This window comes from Rhinatrema bivittatum, chromosome 14 (genome assembly GCF_901001135.1).
Source record: "Rhinatrema bivittatum chromosome 14, aRhiBiv1.1, whole genome shotgun sequence".
NCBI classification, from domain to species: domain Eukaryota; kingdom Metazoa; phylum Chordata; class Amphibia; order Gymnophiona; family Rhinatrematidae; genus Rhinatrema; species Rhinatrema bivittatum.
The window spans coordinates 36758188-36782235 of record NC_042628.1 but is presented as its reverse complement, the minus strand read 5'-3'; the positions used below and the strand labels follow the sequence as shown (position 1 = coordinate 36782235).

The following is a 24048-nucleotide window of genomic DNA, read 5'->3' as shown; positions in this document are numbered from 1 at the left end:
TTGTGGCTGTCTTGTTGCTGGGGAAGAGGAAGACAATAGTGGATAGCTCTGTTTTTTCTGATTCTGGTGAATGATCTCCTTTCTTTTTTTTTTTTCTGGCTCACCATGTAGTTGATTCTTCACTTTCATGTTCCATAACCACTACCTGGAGATTGAAGTTGAAGATGTCTCTGGCAGAATATTGTTTTAGAGAAAGTCTCTCTCGCTGCAGACTGAGGTTTCTCTAAACTCTGCACTGTCAGTAGGTGGAAAATTTTATGGTACCACATTATGTAACCATTTCCTCATACTAAGAAGTAGATGTCTACATATTTGTAATGATTCTTTCTTAAAGTGAGAGGAGGCCATCTTCACAGAAAGATAGGAACCGACGGCAGATGAAGACCACCAGACTCGATCAGTCTGCCCATCTTCCTTCTTACTGCAATGCCATACACTGAACTTCATTTTGACTTCATCATCACTTTCCCACTTCTAAGGAGATTCTGTTTTTGTCCTATGCTTTTTATGAATTATAATCCTATCTCTGCCTCCATCACTTCCACCGGAAGACTGTTCCTTCCATCTACCATTCTTTTGTGAAAAAAAGCTTCTTTGTTATTTCTGAGTTTATTCCTCTCCAACTTCATATCATGACATTTATTCGAGAGCCTCTTTTTCACAAAAAAAAAACATACTTGCTTTCTGTGCTTTATTATGCTCTTGAGGTATTTAAAATTGTTATCACATTCTTCTTCAGCCTGATCTCCTCCAATATACCCACATAAATAGGTTCTTAAATCTCACCTCATAAGGCTTATGGTGTATGGCTTGAACTTTTAGGTCATTTTCCTTTGAACTGCCTCTAAGCTGCATCTTTTCAAGAGTGACTTACCCCAGAAACAGATTCAATACTCCATAGGAGGGGTGGAGGAATATCCTAGTGGTTAGCGCAATGAGCTGCAAATCAGGGTTCAAATCCCACTGTCGCTCCTTGTGACCATGGGCAAGTCACTTCACCCTCCATTGCCCCCTAGTGGGCTCACTTAGATTGTGAGCCCACTAGGGACAGGAAAATACCTACAGTACCTGAATGTAATCCACTTGAAGTTGCTTGAAAAGCAAAATATAAATCAAATAGGTCTCACCAATGACATGTACAGAGTTATTTCCATCTCTTTTGTGCTGCATCCCAGCCACTAGTTCTCTCCAGCCATTTAGCCACTTTGAGGTCATCAGCTATAATTGCACATAGATCCCTCTCCTGTATATTGGTCATCACCCCTATCATATACTGTCTCCTGACTTTCTGCATTTAATCTTAGCTGTCACAGTCTTGAAGTTTTTTAATCTGTTCCCTCTGAAATGTTAACCCTGTTGCAGATTTTAGTTTCACTTCTAAAATAGCACACTTTTTCTTCCAACTCTCTGTCCTTGTTATCTATGAAGAAACTAAATAGCCTTGGCTATATGAGTGATCCCTGTGGCTCCCATCTTGTGATCGTCTTTTACCTCCACATTGAATGCGACTAGATAGGCCATATAGCCTTTTTCTGACACCATGTTTCTATTTTTGAACCCAGTGTCTCACCCTAGGATCCATCTTGTCCTACCCATTTGTTACTGAGTCTCCTTTATGGAATGGTGTTAAAATCTTCCTGCAGTTCAAGTTGACTTCTTTCTTCTGATCCAGTTCCCTAGTCACCCGTTCAAAGATCTCTATCGTGTTTGACATGTTCTTCCTGGGTGAATCCATGCTACCTTAGATCCTGTCATCTGCTGGATTCAAGATATTCCACAGTCCTTTCCTTTAGCATTAATTTCATTAGACGTATACATATGGAGCAGGCTGACTAGGCTATAGCTACCAGCATCTTCGTTGATCCTGGTTTCGCAGAGAGGAACTACATCTGCGCTTCTGTGTAGCTCTGAAAATTACTCTCTGCTCCAGGAAATGACTGAACAGGTTTCAAAATTCTCACCTACAGAATTCATCATTTGTTGTCATCATTTATTTATGTCATGCTTTTCCAGCACAAAGAATTCAAAGCATGTTACAGCAGTTTAGTGTTGCATTACAATGTTAAGACTATATAATACTTAGGTAATGGCCACTGTTTATAGTCTGTAGTTTGTAACCATATACTCATAGATGATAGATAAGGATCTGTGTACATTTACAAATAAGGGGTGCCAGACTGGTAGTCATTAAACTAGAAGGAAGCCAAGGGTTAACATATGTCTTTGTAAGCATGGCATCAGCAGAGTGTCACAGCTGGACATGCACCCTATCAACATCTCAGCAAAGGGAGTGTAGGTGTACCAATATACTAGGATATGTTTTATATGAATTAGCTCATTCAGAGCTGCCAGGTAACCCATAATAACATAACATAAGATATGCTATACTGGGTCAGACCAAGGGTCCATTGAACCCAGTATCCTGTCTCCAACAGTGGCCAATCCAAGTCCCAAGTACCTGGCAAGTACCCAAATGTTAAATAGATCCCATGCTACTAATGCAGTTCAATTAGGGATATTTTAGGCCAATTCTGGATTTTTGACAACTCATTGTAGTTCATTATGTTACCTGACGCTCTAATTTCAAATGGTAGAAGCAGCAGGAACAACAAATATCACAATGCATTGGAATAAGTTAAAAATAAAAGCACTGACCAAAAGTCTCCCTTCTTAAATGTGCTCACTTGGCAGCTTTGCTTATTCCTACACTTGATGTGCACGTTCCCTTTACCTTTAACTCTGAGAGTCCTTTGCGGCTGACACTGGGAGGAATTTATTGTCTCGCCTCTAATCCCCTGACCCTCTCTTCGTTCCACCTCCATTAATACAAGCCATGCACGTCCCCCTCCCCTTTATCATGCTGCTGAGGTCTGGGCAGTCTGGCTATGATGCAGCTTTCAAACTGTATTTTTCTTGGAAGTGACGAATACACTACAAATCATTATTTATTATTTAATCATACTTTTCTTGGTGATTCCCAATTTCTCCATTTGCTGGGATTTTTGCTTTGCTCCTCATTAACCCAGGCATCTTTATTTGGGATCTGGAACAGTGTTTGAGTGTTGTGCTGTGGTCCGAATTCATAGTTTTTGATATGTGTCTTCTGCTTCTGTTCCCTGTTTTCATTCTTTTTTGATTATTTGCTTTTAATTAAATGTAACTTAATAATGTGTAAAATGAGTATTGGCGTGTTTGTTTCTGTGAGCGTGGTGTTAGTGATATGGGTTCATACCCATGTGGTGGTGGTCGCACTTTGCAGTATGATTCTTTTATAGACTGTTAACAGTTATGGAGAAGGTTATCCCAGAGACCCATCTCTTCTTGCACTGGGAGGTGGCTGTCCCAGTCCCCTCTTTTGCCATATAGGGAAGGAGCTGTTCCAGGCTTTAATCTCTCCCCATATTGAGCAGAGGTTGTCCCAAAGTCCCCTTTCTTCCTTCATGTGAAGGAGGCTGTTCCAGACTTTTCTCTGCCCCTCACCCCCATGCACTGGAACTAGACTATCCCAGAGTTCTCTTGTTCCTCTCACTGAGAAGGGGCTGTCCCAAATTTCTCTGGCTCCCCACATAGGGGAAGGGCTGTTCCAGAGTATCGTTGCTTGTTGCTATTATTGAATTAGTATTAGTATTTTTGGGATGGATGGCTGTGGAAGTATCAATCGATAGAAGAGAGATTTATTTATAGTTGTTGTACATGTTATTTTTTTCCTAGTAGTAGATGTTCTGTAGTATAAAATATGTAGAGAGGGAAGTGTAGATGAGTGGTAGGGTGAAATTCTATTCCTATTTGTCAAAAGGGATCTGTTAGCTCAGAACAGGGTCATTTGTTTATCTCTGTTTATGCTTCCAACACTTCTGACCTCTCTTTCAGGAATGGGCAAAGAAGTGGGAAACTTGCTGTTGGAGAACTCACAACTGCTGGAAACCAAGTAAGAAATCTCCCTTACGTATATAACGTCTGAACCCCCTAGACTTATCTGGGCTTCAACTATCTGGTTTTTCTTTTAGAGTCAAAATAATGTTTTACCATGTTGAATCAAACATTGGGTGTGCTCAAGGCTTGCCAGGCTGCTGAGTGGCTCAAGGAGTCCTTGACCCGGGTATAGCAGCACAGAGAGGAGCTGCTTAGGCTGACGGTGCAGTATTGTAGCTCCCAGGCAGGACATTCATTAGTCTCATGTAAATGTAAAAGTGTCAAACTTCATGTTGTTTAAGGCCTCTCTCTCTCTCTCCCTCTCATCTCAGGCCCTTCCCCAGCCTAAAAATGCCCAACTTACTGCACAATGTAAATAATATCCATAAAGAGACATTACTGCACAATGGGGCGGATTTTAAAACGAGCGCGAATAGCCTACTTTTGTTTGCGCTCCAGGCGCAAACAAAAGTACGCTGGATTTTAGTAGATACGCGCGGAGCCGCGCGTATCTACTAAAATCCTGGATCGGCGCGCGCAAGGCTATGGATTTCGTATAGCCGGCGCGCGCCGAGCCGCGCAGCCTACCCTCATTCCCTCCAAGGCCGCTCCGAAATCGGAGCGGCCTTGGAGGGAACTTTCCTTTGCCCTCCCCTCACCTTCCCCTCCCTTCCCCTACCTAACCCACCCGCCCGGCCCTGTCTAAACCCCCCCCTTACCTTTGTCGGGGGATTTACGCCTCCCGGAGGGAGGCGTAAATCCCCGCGCGTCAGCGGGCCTCCTGCGCGCCGGGACGCGACCTGGGGGCGGGTCCGGAGGGCGCGGCCACGCCCCCGGGCCGCCCCGGGCCGTAGCCACGCCCCCGGAACGCTCCCGACACGCCCCGAAAATGCCGCGCGGTTCGGGCCCGCCCCCGACACGCCCCCTCCGAAAACCCCGGGACTTACGCGAGTCCCGGGGCTCTGCGCGCGCCGGTAGGCCTATGTAAAATAGGCTTCCCGGCGCGCAGGGCCCTGCTCGCGTAAATCCGCCCGGTTTTGGGCGGATTTACGCGAGCAAGGCTCTGAAAATCCGCCCCAATGTAAATAATCTACCTCTGTAAAGATTTATATTTATTCTTGACTATTCTTGTCTTCTTCCTCCCCCTTTTGCTTCCTCTGCACTGGTTAAAAAAGAACAAAGTTATTGCATCCCCCTGTTATTTGTAAACCGGCATGATATGATTGTATCATGAATGCCGGTATAGAAAAGCTTTAAATAAAATAAATAAAAATAAATAAAATGGAATTTGCGAAAAAACACTATGGGCATAACGCATGAGATTGCACAGCTTAACGCAATTGAAAAAGGTGCCAGCCCACTTTTGCAGAAATCCGCCCCCGACTCCTCCACAATCCCTCCCCTTTTAAAAATTTGCATCGCACCATGCATTATGGTGCTTATCTCATGCGTTAAGGCATTTTTCGTGTGCAAAAATGCCATAACGCGAGTTGACAAATGACCCTGTAAGTTAGCCAAATATTACAACTTTGGTTTCAAAAAGTGAATATATTTGCCTGCATATGTCATCCTCTTCAGATAAGTGCCTGGGGAAGATGCCCCTCATGCCCGTCCTGTCCTTGCGTAGTCAATATAACACAAGAAAACTTGTGACTCAGTATCAAATCCCCTTTCCAGCACTCATTATATAATTTGCATAAAGCTATGTGAGATCCCTGTGCTACCATTCAGAAATAGCGTTTCAATGGGAGGAGCAAAATGGGGAAAGAAACTTTGTTTTTAAAGTACTTCTGCCCTTAACCATGCACATCTTTTGCAAGTGTGTGTGTATGTATAATGGATAATAAATGAATGAATTATGTAGCAATTCTAAATTATGCAAGCAATATCTTATAAGACAGAGCACCAATGCAGAGTGATATTTCCTACGCTTAATTGTCATAGCTCAAAATCAAAGATATTTTTTATATCTCTAACTAAAATCAAAATGGCTGTTGTGTTTGTCCCCCCACCATAATGGGCATTATCTGTTCTTGTCTCCTGTTCTTCCCTTTATGGATTGCTTATTTTGCTGTCAATAAAGAAATGCTCTGAATGTAGTAAAGAATGACCTGATTGCCAAGGTGGATCAACTATCTGGAGAGCAGGAGGTTCTGAAGGGTGAGCTTGAAGCCACCAAGCAAGCCAAGGCTAAAATGGAGAATAGAGTCAAGGAGCTGGAGGAGGAGCTTAAAAGGTGAGTGTCATTACAACTTACCACTTAGAGAGCACAGTCTGCTCACTGGCTGGTAGAAAATGAGACTTCTACATTCAAGAAATAATTATATTGCATTCTCATCTTAGTCTGGACTGTGAGCACGCCGCTACTTATTGTATAAACAGAACAATAGGCTGTCTTGAACTTCAAGTCCAATGTTGATGTCACCAGGGCTCAAACTTCCAAGTGAGGTCTTTGTGGTAGATGTGACTGTACAGAAAGGCCTTCCTAGAATCTAAAGAAAGGACCAAGGTTTTGTCCAGTTTTTCTTGGGGTAAGAAAGATGTCTTTCCTTCAGTAAAATCTTTCAGAACAGAAGAATATAAGACTTGCCATATTGGGTCAGACCAAGGGTCCATCAAGCCCAGTATCCTGTTTCCAACAGTGGCCAATTCCTTCTCAAATTCTCTTCAGCAGTTCTTATCACATTTATAGGGCTTCATCACTGGCCATTTTTAAAAACTGTCACACTTTACCCACCTAGAATTGTAGATTGCACAGGCTAAACATGTTTCAAAATAAATAAATATGTAAAGTATTAGATCTCTTCTGTTTTGGGTTTCTAAAGTGAAGTAACATTTACTGAAGGCATGGTTTTTTCCTACAGAGATGAGGCAGTTGTACTTTAGCCTGAGAGGGCCGCGTTGCTATAGGAAGTCACTGCTCCTGTAGGCCCAGAACAAAATCTGCATTAGCCTCCCCTTGTCTAGCATGTCAAATGTACGATGGCTGAAAAAGCACAGTCCTCCTCCAGAGGATGTTATTGTAGTCTGTTCAGCATGTTCGCAGGCAAGTTGCCTGTTTTATGAGCAGAGACGTGGAAGAAAAGATACTCTAGAGCAGCAAGAAAAACTCCTAATTAGTTAGGAGCTAAGGAGTCAGAATGTGGAGCTTGTCCTTCATAACGACCTTCATGAAGTCCCCATGTCCCTTAGGCTCAAATCATGTTAACTGTCTCAATAAAATCTTTCAGAGTTCTCTTTATTTTTTAACAATTTGTACTTGAAAGAGAGACAATTCATCTTGCAGAGGTTTTGTCCTACAGTATCAAAAACAGACGTTTGCTTTTGAGATATCCTCTGCTGAACTATCACGCCATTCAGATTCTGATCATGAAGGCATCCACTCTGAGAGGCGCAGGATTTGTGATTACTCAAATATAAATGGCTCTCAATAAACAAATTGCTTTAACTTGAAATTTTCAAACTGAATATATTTTTTTTAAATTATTCCTCGTATCCTTAATTGGAAACCCAACAGAAGGGAGGAAGACTTCATCCAATCCATTTCATGGAGAAAAAATGATTTAAAAAAACTAAATAGTTGTCTCACCCAGACTCTAAATATCCCATTCTAGAAGCACTTTCAAAGCACATATTGCCATATTTGATGTAATGAAGCCACTTCCAACTTAAGACAGTACTGCATGTGATATGGATGTTCCTCTAAAACACTGCAGAGTTTAATGGGACAGTTCTTAAGTCAACTCTCTCTTCTGCTTATACTCTAGTGCGATAATTTGTTGGGTACAAAAATTAGATCAATGCTTAAGGAAGCCCAGTGAAAGATGCTTTAATTTTTACAACTGAACCTTCTAAGCAAGATATGTCACTGATTCATCACATGAGATTGTATCTGTGATTGCTAAGGACTATGGATACTACAACAGTCAGCTATTTTTTTCTTCTGAGGTTAATCTTTTGCACATTTGTTATGAGGGAGCTCGACTGTTTGGGTCAACATTAAACAAAATTTTGAAAGATTTTACTGAAGGAAAGACATCTTTCTTACCCCAAGAAAAATCGGACAAAACCTCAGTCCTTTCTTAGAGTCAAGGAAAGGCTTCTGTGCATCAAACTGTCACAACAGTTTGGGGAGGCACTCACAACTGGGCAGAAACTGGAAACCCTGTAAGATCACTATTGGCCTGGATGCTCAAGACAGATTGGTCTTTTTGCACTGAAGATAGCAGAATATCTACAGTTCAGAATAATGTGAAACTTAGTAGAACAAGGTTTGATGATCAGACAAAATTCTTATTTGCTTCTTAAAACAACTGTAGACAGCTTAGTTAATGATTACCTGCATAATAATATAATAGTGGGTGTATAGCTACGGATACACTGGGACAGTGAAAGTTCTAGCACCCTGCTTATGACACCTATTTATAAAAAAAAAAGGTTTGCATGAAGTTGTTGTGAGGCACTTACATCTGTTTCCTTGGTTACCAAACCTACTACATAGGTGTGCTGTAGCACTTGTTTTTACAGGAGTTGTACCTGCATAATCTGCTGAGATTTTCTCTTAAGTATTGTGCAGGGCAATTTTCAGAAGTCACTTAACCAGGTAAATTGGTTGTTTGAAATTGTCCCACCCCTTACACAATTGAAAGGTAGGGCAGGCTTTTGGGATATGGTGAAGTCAGGGGAGGGAACCATCCTGCATAGATTAGATTTTCAAATCTACATGCATTGTTTGGAAGAGAAAAAAATATCCACGGTAAATGCAGGTGCAAACCTGTGTGAGTGTTTTCTCCCAGGACAGTCCTCAAAGGGAATGTGAGCTCGCACTTTTCCTTTGAGAACTGGTACAAAGTTCATGAAGTGCCAACTTTTTGAAAATTCCCCTAGAAATGTGTTGTATAGTTTGGGCAAGATATGGAAGTAAAGTATACTTAACCTTTTCAACCTGAATTGCATCGTACAAAACACTTTATACTCCAAATAAATACACTTGGAAATGAGTGGAAAGGCTGCAAATATATTTAAAAATAAAAAAACCACCACATAATGGTACATTAATAGAAGGAGGTGCGGTCTACTGGGAATATTGAACTATGAGTTGAGAGACATCCTGAAAAGTGATTTCAGGACTCTTCTTTGTTTCAGCTTCTCTATGGGACCTCAAAGAAGCCACTTTAACTCCCTATGCCACAGATTATCCAACTGTAGCAGAATAATAGCTCTCTATATTATAAAAATATTAGGGATGCCGGGTGATCATCGCAGTGCATCTGCACATGCCTGCATAACAATGTTTCTCCAGATCTCCTGGGGGTGGAGCCACCATCGCAGACAAGAGTGAGAGAGGGAGGGCAGAGCCACAGAGTGATTGATTAAAAAAACACAAGCAATGGAGGCAGGAGGATTGGTGGAGCGTCCTAGGCCCCACTAGTGGAAGAGGCACAAAGGAGTGGCAGCAATGGTACTGGGACTGGTGGGGTTTCCTAAACTCCACCAGCAAGAGGAAGCAGCCAAGGTGTGAGGGGAGGAGTGGGGTGCGATGGGCATGGGTCCAGGCTCAGAAAGGCTGGTAGGGTTTCCATCAGCCAAAGGAAGTGACCCAAGATAGGAAGAGAGAGGAAAGGTGTTAGGTGGGAGGGGTTGCAGCCAGTAAGTTTCAGCAGAGTGAGATGGAAAGGGAGGAAGGATTGAGTGAGAGAAGGAGAGGGAAAGAAAGCAGGCACACACCTGCCTCCCACCCCTAAGTGAATGCACTGCTACCACCATCCCCTTCACACACATCCCATACATCCCACCACCACTATCCCAAGCATACACACCCACTTGTCACCCCCACACACCACCATCACCTCTGCCATACACAGAGGGTTGAGGAGGAGGAATTAAATTAGAAAGTGCGAGATTGGCTGAGGGCAATCCTGTCTTACACACACTCAACATTAATCACCCCTCCAACACACATGCAGGGAAGTTGGAGGAAGAGTGCATCCACTACCTCCCACTGCATCCCACTTCCATAATACACACATCAGACACCTACACCATCACCTCCCCCCCCCCCACCCAAAACACAGATAAGGAGAGGGAGAAAGAATGCCCACACCCATACATAAACACACATCCCACCTGAACCTCCTGAACACACACACACAGGGGATGGGATAGAGAAGAGGCAACTACAAAGTCAAGAGTGTGAGGGAGGAGGGACCAAGTACACAGACCCACATCCTACTTACTGTTCCAGCTCTCCCCATCCACACAGACACAGGCACACACACACACACACGACAATGTGGTGAGGCAGAAAAAGTGCCCCCAGCCTTACACAGTTACCTCACCCCTCATCTATATCACTTCCCCTATCCCCATACATATATGAGGGGAGGAGTAGGAGAGGACTAAAAAGTGGAGAGTGCAAGGGGGAAAGTGTGTACACACACCCCATCTCATAGTACCACTCTCACTCACACTCCACCCTGCCATCGCCTACCCATATGAACCCTGCCCCCAATTCTCCTCCCACCCCCCCACACACACACTGAGACAGAAGTGTTGAGTACCCCCACTCATACACATACACTGGGGAGGGAGTGAAGAGTGGAAGGGACCATATGGAGAGTGCAAGGGGTCTGTCACACATACCCCTACCTTCCCCTCTCTCACCACACGCACACACGGGTGAAGAGATGCAGACAAAGTGTAGAGCGCAAGGGGGGGAAGAGAAAGCCCCTAGCCTTCCCCCCATGCCACATACATGCCACCCTCGCACCCTTCTGCACACATTCCCCCACCAGTTGGCCTGCGAAGCGAGCAGGGGCATAGCCCCTAGTAGTAGTAATTTTTCCATGGAACAAGGTAGAGAATGTAGAATTCAGCATGACTTGGGTTCTCCGAACAATAGTGTAATTTCTCAAGTAGAGATACTGAATATCTCCTCACCTACAGTGCCCTTTAGTCATGCAGTAGTTTACAAGATGAGCACAAAATTGGGGGGTTTCCTCCTATCGCTTGGCAGCAGTCTCATGCTTGGTGCTGTATTTATTCTCTCCCTTTCTCTAGAGTGAAGTCTGAAGCTATTGTGGCACGGCAGGACCCCAAAGAGGAGGTAGAAGATGTAAGTGTGTCCCTTTGTGTCGAACTGGTGCACTTTTTGATTAATTGCAAGGCTGGATGTGTCCCCTTCCTAACGTCAAATGTATTCATTGCACCCTGCACTTTTTGAGGAAATCCTGAACCAGGCCTTTAACCTCCTAACCATAATTCCAGGCTCTAGATTCAGACGTAACCTCTTATTTGTATTAAAATAACATTTTAGAAGCCCTTACTTGCTGTCTATTTTGGGATCCCTACTTGTATTTCATGTCTTCAACACTTGCCTCGCATGCCTTGCTGGTCTTATTTCTCCTCCTCCCTTCCATGTTCTCAAGCTCGGGCTTCATCTGTGCCTCATCACTCTCCTGCTATGGCACTTGCCTGCAAGAAACTTCCCTCTCCTCTTGAATAATTTTCCCTCCGTTTTAAAATCTCACCTGGGAAGAGAAAGCTTGCCTTTTCTCCCTGTGTTTGTTCTTTTACCTTACAAAATAGGAATAATATATACTATTACATAGCCTTCCTACTACACGACCATCAGCCTTCTTTCCTTTTCTTCATGAATAAGCAGGATGAAATACAGCCACACAAGTGGGTGATGTCATTGGACAACTTGCTCTCTCAGAGCTCAGAAAGTTCAGAAGTCTTTCTGAGCATGCTCGGGAGTTCCCGCGCAGCTGCTTCACACGAGTCTCCTCTGTTGTTTTTCATTTGTTAAAGCAAAAGAATGTTTTTTCCCCCTCTCAGCCACTTGCATTATTTTTCAGGGGGGGGGGAGTTTACTCATTATTTTCTTTCTTCAAGTTTCCTTTGTTATTTTTTTCTAGTTGAGTCTCCTCATAGTTATGTTTAAGTATCTTTATTCATACTGTAACAGTCATACAAGCAGTAAAATTGCAGTTTCAACTTTAACAATTTTCTCCCCACCCGTTCCCTTTATAATGCACTCATCTATTAGGTCAGATGTCGTACTCTTGTACATCAGACCTCTGCTAGGAAGTACGGGCCTTCCCCCCCACCTCCCAAACCAATGAAAATAATAATAGGCAAATCAATATACAGTACTATCCCTATAAAGTAATCAAAATTAGACTTCTAGCTCTGCTCAAAAGGCTGGATAGATACATATCCCATACTTTCAAAAATCTATTCCTGGAATGAATTGAGGGTCGAGCTGCCAGAAAGATGGAGGAGTAATTTCCCTCCAAACCAGCAAGATAGAGCGCTTACCCTATGTGAGTAGTTTCTTAACCAACATCCTCTTGCTATCTTTCCTCACATATTTAGGTAGACCCACCTCAAGCAATAAAGGAATATTACAACTTAACAAATTGTTAATGTAAGTTATGATCCTCCCCCAAAAATGAGAAATGATAGGGCATTTCCAAAAAGCAGGTGTGAAGGAACCCCTTTTGAAGGAACATTTTAGACAATCCACAGCAGGGGTAAGCTTAGCCTTAAAAGCTATCACCTGGGAAAAGAATGCTCTATGTACAAATTTAAATTGCATTTCTCATAAATAGCTGTTAGAGGACACATATTTCATTGTCCTAAAGCATGTGAGTAATGTTTGGCTAGTTAATTGAAACCCATTATCCAAACGCCACTGTTCCAAAAGAGCTGTGACCCATACTTCTTGGTCCAGTGTTTGTAACTCCTTTTAATCTGCGAAAGTGAGAATTTCCTGTGCTCAATATGAAAAGTCAGCACACTAAATGCCAGGTCACCTGTACTTAAACAATGTATATAGCGACGCAGTTGAACATAAGAGAAAAAAATCTAAAACCCTCAACCCAAAATGCATCTGTAGGTTTGGAAAGATAGGACAGAGCCATCAACAGACGATACCTACTGAAGCTGTGCAATTCCCCACTCCTTCCGATATAAAAAAACAGCGAGAACGAGACCCTGGTTGGAAATTCAAATTCCCCTGTATCGGCAAAAAAGGCGTACTAGACGCAGATAACTTCAACCGTTTCATCAAAATCCTCCAGGTCCATCGCAAAGGGGACAACAACAGATGTTTGGCAAGATCAGGAGGAAGGTGGTTCGAGGACGCATGTAATATATAACGAAGATCCAAGTTAAGCATAGCTGCTCTATCACTCTCAATAAGGGTAAAGAGAGAGCCATCACACAGCCAATCCCTAACTATTCATAATAGACAGGCCAAATTATACCCCACTAAATCCGGAAGGCCTAACCCACCTTGTAGCCAAGGCTTTTTCAGTTGTACAATGCGATTCTGGGGTTCTTGCCTACCCATATGGAATGCAAAAGCATTTTATCTAAATCTCGAACATCCACGTGCAATAAAAGAAGGGGCAAAGTTTGCAGTATGCCCAGCCATTAAAAAAAAAAAAAGGATTTGTATTTTCTCCTTATTCAGGAAGGAAACCTTTCAAGCTCTGTTGCTAAATGTAGCCAGAAGATGGCAGATGTCAACCTTCATGATATCTGTGTCTGTTGCCTTAGCTCTATTCACGATGAGAATAATTGTGCAATATGTGGGAGAATGTCCCCCTGGGCATTAATGTTCAGAGAATTAAAGCTAAAATATGTACCTTGATCTTCAGAGAGAAAGGGGGCCAAGTCCTCTGACAGACCAGCACCTTATAAGAAAAAGGGTTCAGAGTCGTGACTCCTCTTCCTCCCATGCTGATTATAGCAGGGACAAAAAAGGATCTCCTTTGCATAAAACGTCTGCTAGTCACCACGTAGAGAATGTATGGTGCAGAGAAAATGAGTGCCAAAATGATCTGAAATGTCCATACCATCGACCTCTACTGCCTCGAGGCAGAAGCTCTTGGTGCCATCTACATTGACTTCCTCAGCGCCAAGACTCTCAACACCATTACATTTCTCAGCGCAGAAACTTTTGATGCCCAAGAAGTATCTTAGCACTAAATCATCAGGACCTGAAGTAAAACCATCTCCAGAACATTGTCAGGGGCAGTGGGGACTGAATCTGCAGCCCTGGGTGTTCAAGGCCCAAGGAATCTTGCAGCAGAGCCATAGGGACTCTGACTCAGCAAGAATCCTGTAGGAACTATCAAGTGGAATGTAATTATCTATCTCTAAATATAATCTAGAGCTCCAAACAAAAAGAGACAGCGGATCTTAAATATACTAATGAGGCATCACATTTAACATATACCTTTAAAGATAAGTAAAAGGGATGTCAACAAGCCGGGTCACTATTAAGTATTCGTTAGGCATATACCAAACACAGACTCCCAATCCTCTCAATCATTCATCCCAAAAAAACTATGCTGAGATTCAGCTGTTAGAAAGTCAGTAATTTTTTTTTATCATTTTTAATTGCAAATAATACCAAAATATTATGGTTGCAATGAAATAGGTATATCTTCAGATTTTATCATATGTTTCTCATCCTAAACCCCCTCACCCCATGATCCTTCCAGCATTGTCATGGTAATGCTAACATTGCACATCACACAATAATCATCGAAATCAGTCCCTGTTTCTGATAAAATTTTGTTTCGGGGGGGAAGAAGTAAGAAAAAAACGTATCTGCTCAGTGTGCTGTCCTTTGGACCGACATGGTCTCATTCCACTCAGCGGGCAAGAAAGACTGACTCCACCCAAAGTTTAAAACCGCTGCCAAATGGCGGACCAGATGATATCACAGAATCTGAAATAATAACAACTACAACTTTATTGTTCAAAATCACAAAAAAATCGACAAATCCAGTTTTTCATTGAATCTACCAGGAGACAAAGTCCCATCTGGAGGAGTTGCATAGAAGTATCTCCTCCACTCCATTCAGACATCTCCGGTGTTGCACCATTCTGGTAACTTGTTGTGTGCATAGTTTTACCCACTCAGAATTTGCTGAGTAGCCATTTTATTAAATAGACTACACTAGATGTCTGAGAAGTGGTGTAGTAGCACAAACTAATAGTTATGGGTACAGATGCTATTAGGATGGAAGCATAAAGAGTGGGTAACTTTTTTTATGCTTCAGCGCTGATTCTTACAGAAGCTGTGCTGGAGCCCCAGGGAGCAGCAAAGATTATAATAATATCGGGAGGATGGAGGAGGGGTCTGGGGAATGGGTGCTGGCCCAGCGTTTGTACTTCAGGTGGGGGGAGGCATTAATTTTAGATCCTTTATAATAACAGCAAAAGGATGGGGGGTGGCCAAGCCTCCAGACTCCGGTACTTGATTTGGACTCTTAGAAGGGATTAAAAGGTTGGGGGAACACAGCCCGACAGAACCTTATCTGAAATTAGAGGGAGGAAGAAGAAACTCGGGCCGTAGGTTTGTTTGGTTTTTTTTTTCATTATGTCATTATCTTTGAAGTTATCTGGGTAAGTAGCTAGTCATCCAGCTCTGAAGCAGGCCTGAAGTTATCTGGCTAACATAGCTGGTTTAGTTAAAAAAAAATCAGCTATGTTAGCTGGATAAACCTCTGGAATGCCTCTATTTTTATCCAGCTAAATTTTAACCAGATAATAACTTAAGCTGGATAAAGGGCTCAGTATTCAAAACCTTGCATTTAATATGGATAACTTGTGAGTTATCCACCTAAATGGCTTTGAATATTGTCCTCTACGTCTTCCTGAGCTCTGAGAGAACATAGTGCGCACCTGCGCTGTCTGATGTCACCCACTTGTATAGCTGATTTTCCTGTGGCCTAGAGAGAACAGTTACACGGTTAAGCGGCTTAGCTTCCTTCTGTTCAGCAAGGGCAGATCAAATTAACAAAAGGTAGTGGGTCCCAGCTGCTGGCTCCCATGTTACTAACCAATTTCTCTGTTTCCTGTTGGCTGAAGCAGTGCTCGTCCCCATTGCAGGACACCATCCCCATTGCTCAGCGCCGCCGCTTCACCCGCGTGGAGATGGCTCGTGTGTTGATGGAGCGGAACCAGTATAAGGAGCGGCTGATGGAGCTGCAAGAGGCTGTCAGGTGGACGGAGATGATTAGGTGAGACCTGTAGTCCCTGGACTTAGAGGAGAGTGTTCAGTTGCATATAACTCGGCACAGACTCACGTATTAGGTCTGTGCACCTGAAGTTACGCCTGGGCTGTATAAACTGCATAACACCGCCCTGGAAACATACACGCATGTTTCAGTCCATGCACATTTGTTTTAATGCAGGGATCCGTATAATTTATTCACCAATTTCTAGAAGTATGCGCATCCATTTTTTGCGCTAAATAATTGTATCGTGCACGTAATAGCCCCCAGGTTATGCACAGCGGCAGCTAATTTATCAAGTTGTGTGATGTATGTGTGTATCGCGCGTAGAAAATAATTACGTGTGCATTTCCTTCCAAGCACCAGGTCAAGCAGACCCCCTCACCCAAAAAACGGCAGGCAGAAGTGAGATTTAACATGATTAGCAGGTGTAAAGACACGAGCACCTGTTTGATGATGGATTGGATATGCGTACTTCGTTCCTAAAATGTGTACATGAGCGCATTCTTCCAAACCCAGTTGCATAATGCCTTCAAAACTCCCTCTATGTATGCGCACACGTTTCCACGTGGCAGTGGCACTACGCTTGTAATCCCATCCTTCTGAAAATTCAGTTACCACACACAACCCCCATGTAAGTCTTTGAAAAGTACCCCCAGAATGCCAGGTCAGGAGCACAATTCCATATAAGAGATTTGTGTTAATTGTCCACTAGAGGACCGATTACATCTGTGGCTGCCTTCAGAAGTAAAGCTGGACTCAAACACCAGTAACAGATAGTGGCTGCCTGGGTGCAAAGGGAGGGCCTGCCTTGCCTGCACAATCCCAGTGAGAATTCAAGATCCTGGCTGAAAAAGAGGGCTTGTAGAGAGGAAGGCATGTCTCCCTGATCCCTCGATGAAAAATGTAATTTCTCTACCCAGTTTAATATATCTCTCGTTGCCACTGAATGACCAGACTACTGAACTTCACTTTTCTTTCACTGTGCTTGCAGAGCATCCCGGGAGCACCCATCTGTCCAGGAGAAGAAGAAATCAACCATTTGGCAATTGTATGTTGACCATTGACCCAGGCAGAGCGAGAGAGAGACTATAGATACATATTGGGCTCATATCCAGTGAAGTAGGCATAGAAACAGGATGGGGCAGGGCTATACTGTCTGACTCTGGTTCATCGCTGGGGCAGATGGCCTTCCAATCAATGAGAATCCATGTGGGTTGGCTTCTGCATTCTTCTCATGCGCCTGCTCCGTTCCCGGCGCAGAAGAATGCAGGCACAGGCATGTGAAGTAGGAGCTGTGAATGCTTGCTACCTGAATTGCTACTTCCCACTGCTGCTTTCCAGTACTGCCAGCCAACAACTATTGGCATCTCGGGTGATGGTCCACTGCCATGCCTGTTTCTATTCCTGCTGCCTGCCACAATCCCCACAAAGCCTCCGAGACACCGAGGAGGTCAGGCAGGGAGGATGCTGGTCAGAACAGGGGGAGATGGAGAGACAGTGGTGGGGGCATGAAGAGAAAGAGAGGGGGAGAGAATGAGAAAGTAGGGTGAGTAGGGGAGAAGGTGAGATGGAGGGAGAGAGGGTGGAACTTATCTGGCTAACTCTGGTCATGCCAGAGTTATCTGGCTATCTTGAAAACAGCTGGCTATATTCATTAGTGTGGCTGCAGTACTGAATATCCCTCTAAAGCTAGCCGCATAAGGTTATCCGGCCACTGACTGAATATTACCCCAGAGTTTTTAAAATACAAAGTTATGAACATTGTTGCCTCCCCTGGACTAACCCTGCTCTTGGATCCCCTCCACAATATTGTATGTAAAAGGGGCATTGTTCCATAATGCTCCTACAAACAGCGGGGGCAATTTTCAAACAGTCCTCATGCCTGGATAGCCGTTTACACAGTCCAATGGCTTCTGAAATTGTCTTCAGTATGATTTATTCAAAGAATGCATGTTAGAAAGAATGAAGAAAGGCTAAAGAGGTTAGGATGCTTCAGCTCGGAGAAAAGACGGCTGAGGAGAGAGGGCTATAAAAAAAGTGGAGTGGAATGAGAAAACATTAATCAGTTGTTTACTCTTTTGAAAAGTACAAAGACCAGGGACACAATGATGTTACTGGGAAATACATTTAAAACTAATAAGAGAAAATATTTTTTTACTCAGTGTATAAGTAAGCTCTGGAATTTGTTGCCAGAGGATGTGGTGAAAGCTGTTAGTGTAGCTGCATTTAAAAAAGGTTTGGACAAGTTTCTAGAGGAAAAGTCCATAAACAATTATTAAGGTAGACCTGGGGAAATCCACCATTTATCTCTGGATAAATAGCATGGAATTTGTCTACCCCTTGGGATCCTGCCAGGTACTTGTAACTTGGATTGACCACTGTTGTAAACAGGGTACTGGGCTTGATGGACCCTTAGTCTGACCCAGTATGACATGTTCTTATGTTCATATAGTAAGTATAAATGTAAATTAAGAAATCGGGAGGGAGTGGGGGGGGGGGCAGGAGAATTGGAGGGTTGGTTTGTTTGGCCCCTTCTAGCCAAAAAGGCGTTCTGTTGCCCCGCCCTGTAATTTCTAATGATTTGTTCTAGAAAGATGGATTCCTTTTGCAAGAAGCTCTAGAGATCAGTACTGTACAGAGTAAAAACCTCATGGAAATGGAGCCAGGTGTGTTTGTGGAGTGGGTGGTCTGTGAACATTGCTATGAACAAAGAGGCATTAAAGCTGACTATTGGGAAAAAGACTAAAATTGATTTTGGAGCAGAGGTTGTAAAACTGACCATGAGAGAGACTGTGAAATGAGAGGGAGAGTTTGTGACATCAGAGGACTTCCTTGCAATGACAACTATCGGACTGGGGAGCTAAGATTTGACTTGTAATTTAGAAGCTTGGAATCTTCTATCACAGGACCTCTTGTTATCATACAGTAACCTAGCATTAATAGTCCTGTGTTGTGAGCCTATGGCCTGGGAGAAGGCAGGAGGTGATCCTCTGTTGGCTGCTTTCATTTTAAATTGGCACCCCATTTATCCATTCTGTTTCTTCTTATAGCTTCAGTCGCCTGTTCAGCTCCTCCTCCAGCCCTCCACCTGCGAAGAGATCCTACCCTTCAGTAAACATCCACTACAAGTCACCCACGACAGCAGGCTTCAGCCAGCGACGCAGCCACACCATGTGTCAGATCTCCTCGGGTGGTCGCACTCTGGAATTCTTCCCCGATGAGTGAGTCTCCCAGCAGATCACAGCCAGAGCCAGCTGCGGTTTCAGTCTCTGAGCACGATCACCTTTAACATATGCTCCTTTTTGCAGAGGAAAGAGAACCTAAGTGCATTAAAACTGAAGATCATCAAAATCTGTTTTGATAGCCGTTACATATCCTGCAAAGTTATGGAAGTTTAGCTTTATTTTATTGGTGTCCCATGCACACCACGCAAGGAAAACAAGAGCTGATATCCTGCCCATCTTCTTGACTAGGAGTAGGGGAGGTGGATGGGGATGGGATTGAGGTTAAATGCTGAAAGAATGTTGGCAGGTTACATGAAGAAAGCTTTCGCCATCGTTCCAGGTAGAATTAAGCACAGACCATGTAAAGTAGTTGTGTCTGCTTTGTAACGTCTGGGGACAATGGGTCTGTGAGGAACGTATTTAGAGCAGCAATAGCAAAATCTTTTGGCTCATGTATTTAAATGTGACTCTTTACCAAATCATCTCTTACTCAAAACATGACTTCCAATTTAAAAGTAATGACGTCAATAGAGAATGGCACTATAATTCTTTATATACTTTAATAGGTTTATCATCATTGATCTAGTGAGCTAGAAGAAGGTATTTATCAAAAAGACAGTGGTGGAGACGCACAGGCAGAGTTGTCCAACCTGACGTGAATGCCTGATTTATGAATAGTTGTTGAAGGCTAGTGTGGCTATGGCATTTCATGATTTTCCAATAAATTTAGAAATATTGGAAGGACAAGCTCTAACCCATCTTGGGGGGAAAAAAGCTCATCTGAGTTAATCTGCATAAGAGAGGGGGCCTGACTAGGATTCAGAATCAGGGTTGTGAAAACTGCTTCATACCATCTTTTTGCTCCTCTTTCGAAAGATTGCTTCTTCCTCATACTTTATCAATAAACATCCCTTGGAAGGATCACTTATAGAAGGGAGGATGAAATGGGACATGGTGGGGGAGGAGAGTTGGATGTACATGCGTTTTATACCACTTAATTGAATTGTCACAGCGTTACAGAACCTTTAGGTCAACAATACAAATCTGATTCAGATTGGTAGGGACTTTAAAAATGTCCTATGAGAGATGACTTAGAGGTCTCACTCCTGTTCCTGGGGCCATAGCAGAAGCATTAACGTCATGGGCCCTATCAGATTCTGATGAACTTAGGAATTGTGCTGGACCCCTCCAACGTTCGTTTGTGAGGGAATATCTTATCCATTTTGAAGGAAAGCTTCAAATGGATTTTCACCAATACACCATTGTTTGGCGCAAACTGTTGTGAAGGCTTGCTGCAAACAACGGTATACAAAAACTGACAAATAAAAGGTATTTATTTTATCTGGATAAATTGGCTGTCTGAAAATTAGCAGCCCTGTATAGGGGTGAAAGTATGCACATAATTGCATGGCACGCCTGCTTTTACTGGCACTGTAGTGGAGGTATTCCTAGGGTGGGGTTAGGTCAGGGGAGAAAACTGCATGCATTGCTTTGGATTTTCAAAATAATGTGTGGTTGGTTTGGTCTGAAATGGTTTCCATAGAAAAAGCAAGTGCAGGTCTCTGCGGGTACTTTTACCTGGGGGCATTTTAAAAAATGAAAGTGCATGCATACTATTCCTTTAAAAATTGGTACAAAGACTGCAGGTTAAAAATACCCCTGGACTTTCCAGCAATGTGGGCAATTTGAAAATTTTCCTCCTTTGTGTCTTTCCATTGTCTGTGGACTTTGCAGTCTGTGTACTGAGTAGTGAGCCACACAGCGGGCTGCTATATGAAGTAGATGCAATTTCTGATCAAAAGCAGTTCAAAAAATGTCCCTCTTCTTAAGCAGTTCATTATTATTATTATTATTATTATTATTATTAATGCATCTTTTCTAGGGATATGCATTAGTTTCAAATGAATGGGAAAAAAGAAACAAACAGGGTCCAATTTGTTTCTTTCTGGGGCCCCCAAAATAAATTGATGGCCCCCTGAATTAAACAAATCATATTAGTTTTATTCATTTTGAATAAAATGATTTTTATAAGCCATTAAAGTCAATGGACTCATAGAAATCTTAGGAGAGCAACAGGTGTACTAGTTAGGAATTAATACAAAGTATAGAGTAGCCAGCTAGTGCATGGGTAGGATGGACATGTTGTCAAGGAGACAACAGGGATGACATATTGCAGCAAAGCATTTTTCCAATCCAAACTATCGCTGCACTCCAGGTGCAGTGACACTGATCTTGAAGACTGAGCATGTCAGAGATTTGCTGTGCATTCCTTCTAAAGGCATTGACTGTGAAGAATTATTTATTTGAGCTGTCTCTGAGTTGCTAGTTTCACAAACATTTAGCTGCTGCCCATTTTAGACTGTCACTGTGCCAGTCATACAATAGAGGAAAGCAGCTAGGCAGCACTGGGTCAGAAAAGCTCTGTGTCACAACAGACTGTATTGCTTGGTGTTCTTTTTTTCCTTTGTGGAGTCTGGAGACAGACTGGAGAGCTGCTTGCAAAGCTGCTACTGATTTTGTCTCTGCCTGTACAGTGGGCAATGAGCACAAGGTGAGCACTGAGGGCAGAGCAGAGACTGAAGCATACCAGTCACTAAGCTCACCAGTGACAGAACTAGTGCACACTCAGTGCAGCATTGTCTCGGTGTTTCCCGCACACACACATTATTGTGGCACAGTCAGTGGGCTTACAGCCCCTCCACAATCTCAGCTTGGTTCTGCCACCCTGTTTGATGGTTGATTACATTAGGGTGTTTTGTCCAATAAAGTCCTCATTCAGAGAGAGAAATACCTGCACAAGACAAAAAATGCTGAAGAGAAACAATTTCCTGTGCTGAATGTCATAAGAGGTTAGAATAGTAAGAGGGAACTCATGCAAAACTGCAAAAACAGGAAGTGCAACAGGCACAGGATATGGGAATTTTCTTCTATAAAACGACAACCCTCACAACTTAATATATATCCTGGCCCCTATCATTGTGAAACAATTTCCGTGTACTAAATGTGATATCAGTCTCATTTGGAAAGCCCATTTCACACAAATTCCATCCTGCACCTTGGGGAGTCTTTGTGCCACTCAACCTTGCTTCCATGTCCAGACCTTAAACCTTGCAGTTCTGTTTGCCACTGTGCCTTGCTGTCATATGCCAGACCTTACACCTGGAGTTGCTCTTGCCAGTCTGGGGGCTGCTTTGCACTTCTCATGATGCTTTGGAGTCTGGAAGCCGCTGTTTTTGCTGCTTGACCCTTTTATCAGCACCTGCCTTGGGGATTTTTCTGCTTTGTTCCCCCTTCATGCTGCCTTATGAAGCTGATGCCACTTTTTGTGCTAGTTTGCCACTTGAAATGTCATCAAGAGTCTGTCACTGTTGCTGGTGCCTTCTTTTGGAGACTCTGTTGTTCTTCCCACGTTTGCTGGGGGTTTTTTTTGGCTCCTCTCACAATGATTTGGAGAACTCCTGCCAATGCTGCTACCCCTTTGCCCCTTTACAGAGTCTTAGGCTATTCATGCCACGTTTGGCACCACTATCCAGTATCCACAGTCTTTCTGAATACCTTGTAGTTGTTTCCTCCTTCTATTGATTTCTTCCCACAAGTTTTAAGTCAATTGATGAGGAAACCCCAGTTTTGGAGCCCATTGACTTTAATGGCAAATAAAAAATGAATCAAATTTGATAAAAAATGAAGAGGTCCATATTCAGACACAGTCCGGCTATCTTTGGAAGTATATTCAATAGTGAAACTGCACTATTGAATATAGTCGGCTATCTTATAGTTAGCCGGCTAACCTTAGGGGACAGCTCTTTGGCCTGACCAGACTTAGCTGGCTAACTCTAACTGGCTAACTCAAATCCTCCCATTTATGCCTCTGGAGTTAGCCGGCTAAATGATTTTGAATATGGACCTCAATATTTTTTTTTTCATTTTGAAACTAAAGAAACAAATAGGGGTCCCCACAAAACAAATTTTGAAATGAAATTATTTTTTTCCCCTTGCACATCCCTAATCATTTCTTGTTTTTTGCTTAGTAAGACTTCCTAACTTATTCTCTTGCTGTCTCAATGGCTCCTGCTTTGCTCTATATTTTTTTTTTCTCTTTTGCACTTGCACATGGCTTGCATTTCCCTGACCCTCTGCTTCTGTTTTTAACCATAGATTGAGAAGTAACACTGTTGCTTCTCTCCTTAGTGACTGTACATCTTCCGCACGCCGCGAGCAAAAGCGGGAGCAGTACCGCCAGGTGCGGGAGCATGTGCGGAACGATGACGGTCGCCTGCAGGCTTGCGGCTGGAGCCTCCCCGCCAAGTATAAACAGGTAGGAATCTGCCGAGCATTGGGGAGTGTAAGGATGGCTTGGGGAAGCAGTGAACATGGCAACTGCCTTAATGTTAGAGGTCAGATGTACATCAGGAGAATGATTTATAAAGAGGTTGATCACATCCATCCCCTCATTACCCTCTCCTGTCACAAACATGCATACTCGCGGTCCCTCCCCAGACCTCAAGTGCATCCTACACAGTGGGCCAGTATTGAATAGCCCACGTTGTTTATGATGCATGCAGAGGCTCTCGGCCCGTTTTCTCAGCTCAAACTGCACATGCCAAAAGTGCACATGCCAAAAGTGGCCACATGCCAAAAGTGGCCACGTGCTTTGCACCTGCTATTTGTGCAAGTGGCTGGAGCAGCAAAACCGTACATGGACATTTGAAAATCAAGTGCATGTGCATTCTTCTACTCCTCTGACTTGGATGTGCCCCTGGAAATGCCCCTCTCTCCCAGCTAAAAACCTATGTGCTTTGAAAGCCCAGGGCATTCTCTTAGGTAAGCAGAAGAGAGCAATTTTCAGCTAAGCCATGGGGAAATCGCTAATT

At 43.2% G+C, this 24048-nt stretch overlaps 1 protein-coding gene across 17 annotated transcripts in view; it reads left to right on the top strand.

Moving 5' to 3' along the window:
- The window catches only part of MAPK8IP3 (mitogen-activated protein kinase 8 interacting protein 3), a 135845-nt gene that overhangs the window by 77405 nt on the left and 34392 nt on the right, over positions 1-24048 (top strand). For 8 of the 17 annotated variants that reach the window (XR_003852636.1, XM_029576806.1, XM_029576792.1 and 5 more), the window contains 7 exons: positions 3871-3928; positions 5996-6148; positions 10972-11026; positions 15805-15956; positions 16945-17001; positions 19004-19174; positions 23333-23492. Coding sequence is in view for 16 of the 17 variants with exons in the window: in XM_029576806.1 (XP_029432666.1) it covers positions 3871-3928; positions 5996-6148; positions 10972-11026; positions 15805-15956; positions 16945-17001; positions 19004-19174; positions 23333-23492 (806 nt within the window). In the remaining variant the exon portion in view is untranslated. The remainder of the gene's footprint in view (positions 1-3870; positions 3929-5995; positions 6149-10971; positions 11027-15804; positions 15957-16944; positions 17002-19003; positions 19175-23332; positions 23493-24048) is intronic. The other 9 variants (XM_029576808.1, XM_029576807.1, XM_029576804.1 and 6 more) reach the window with 4 other exon arrangements.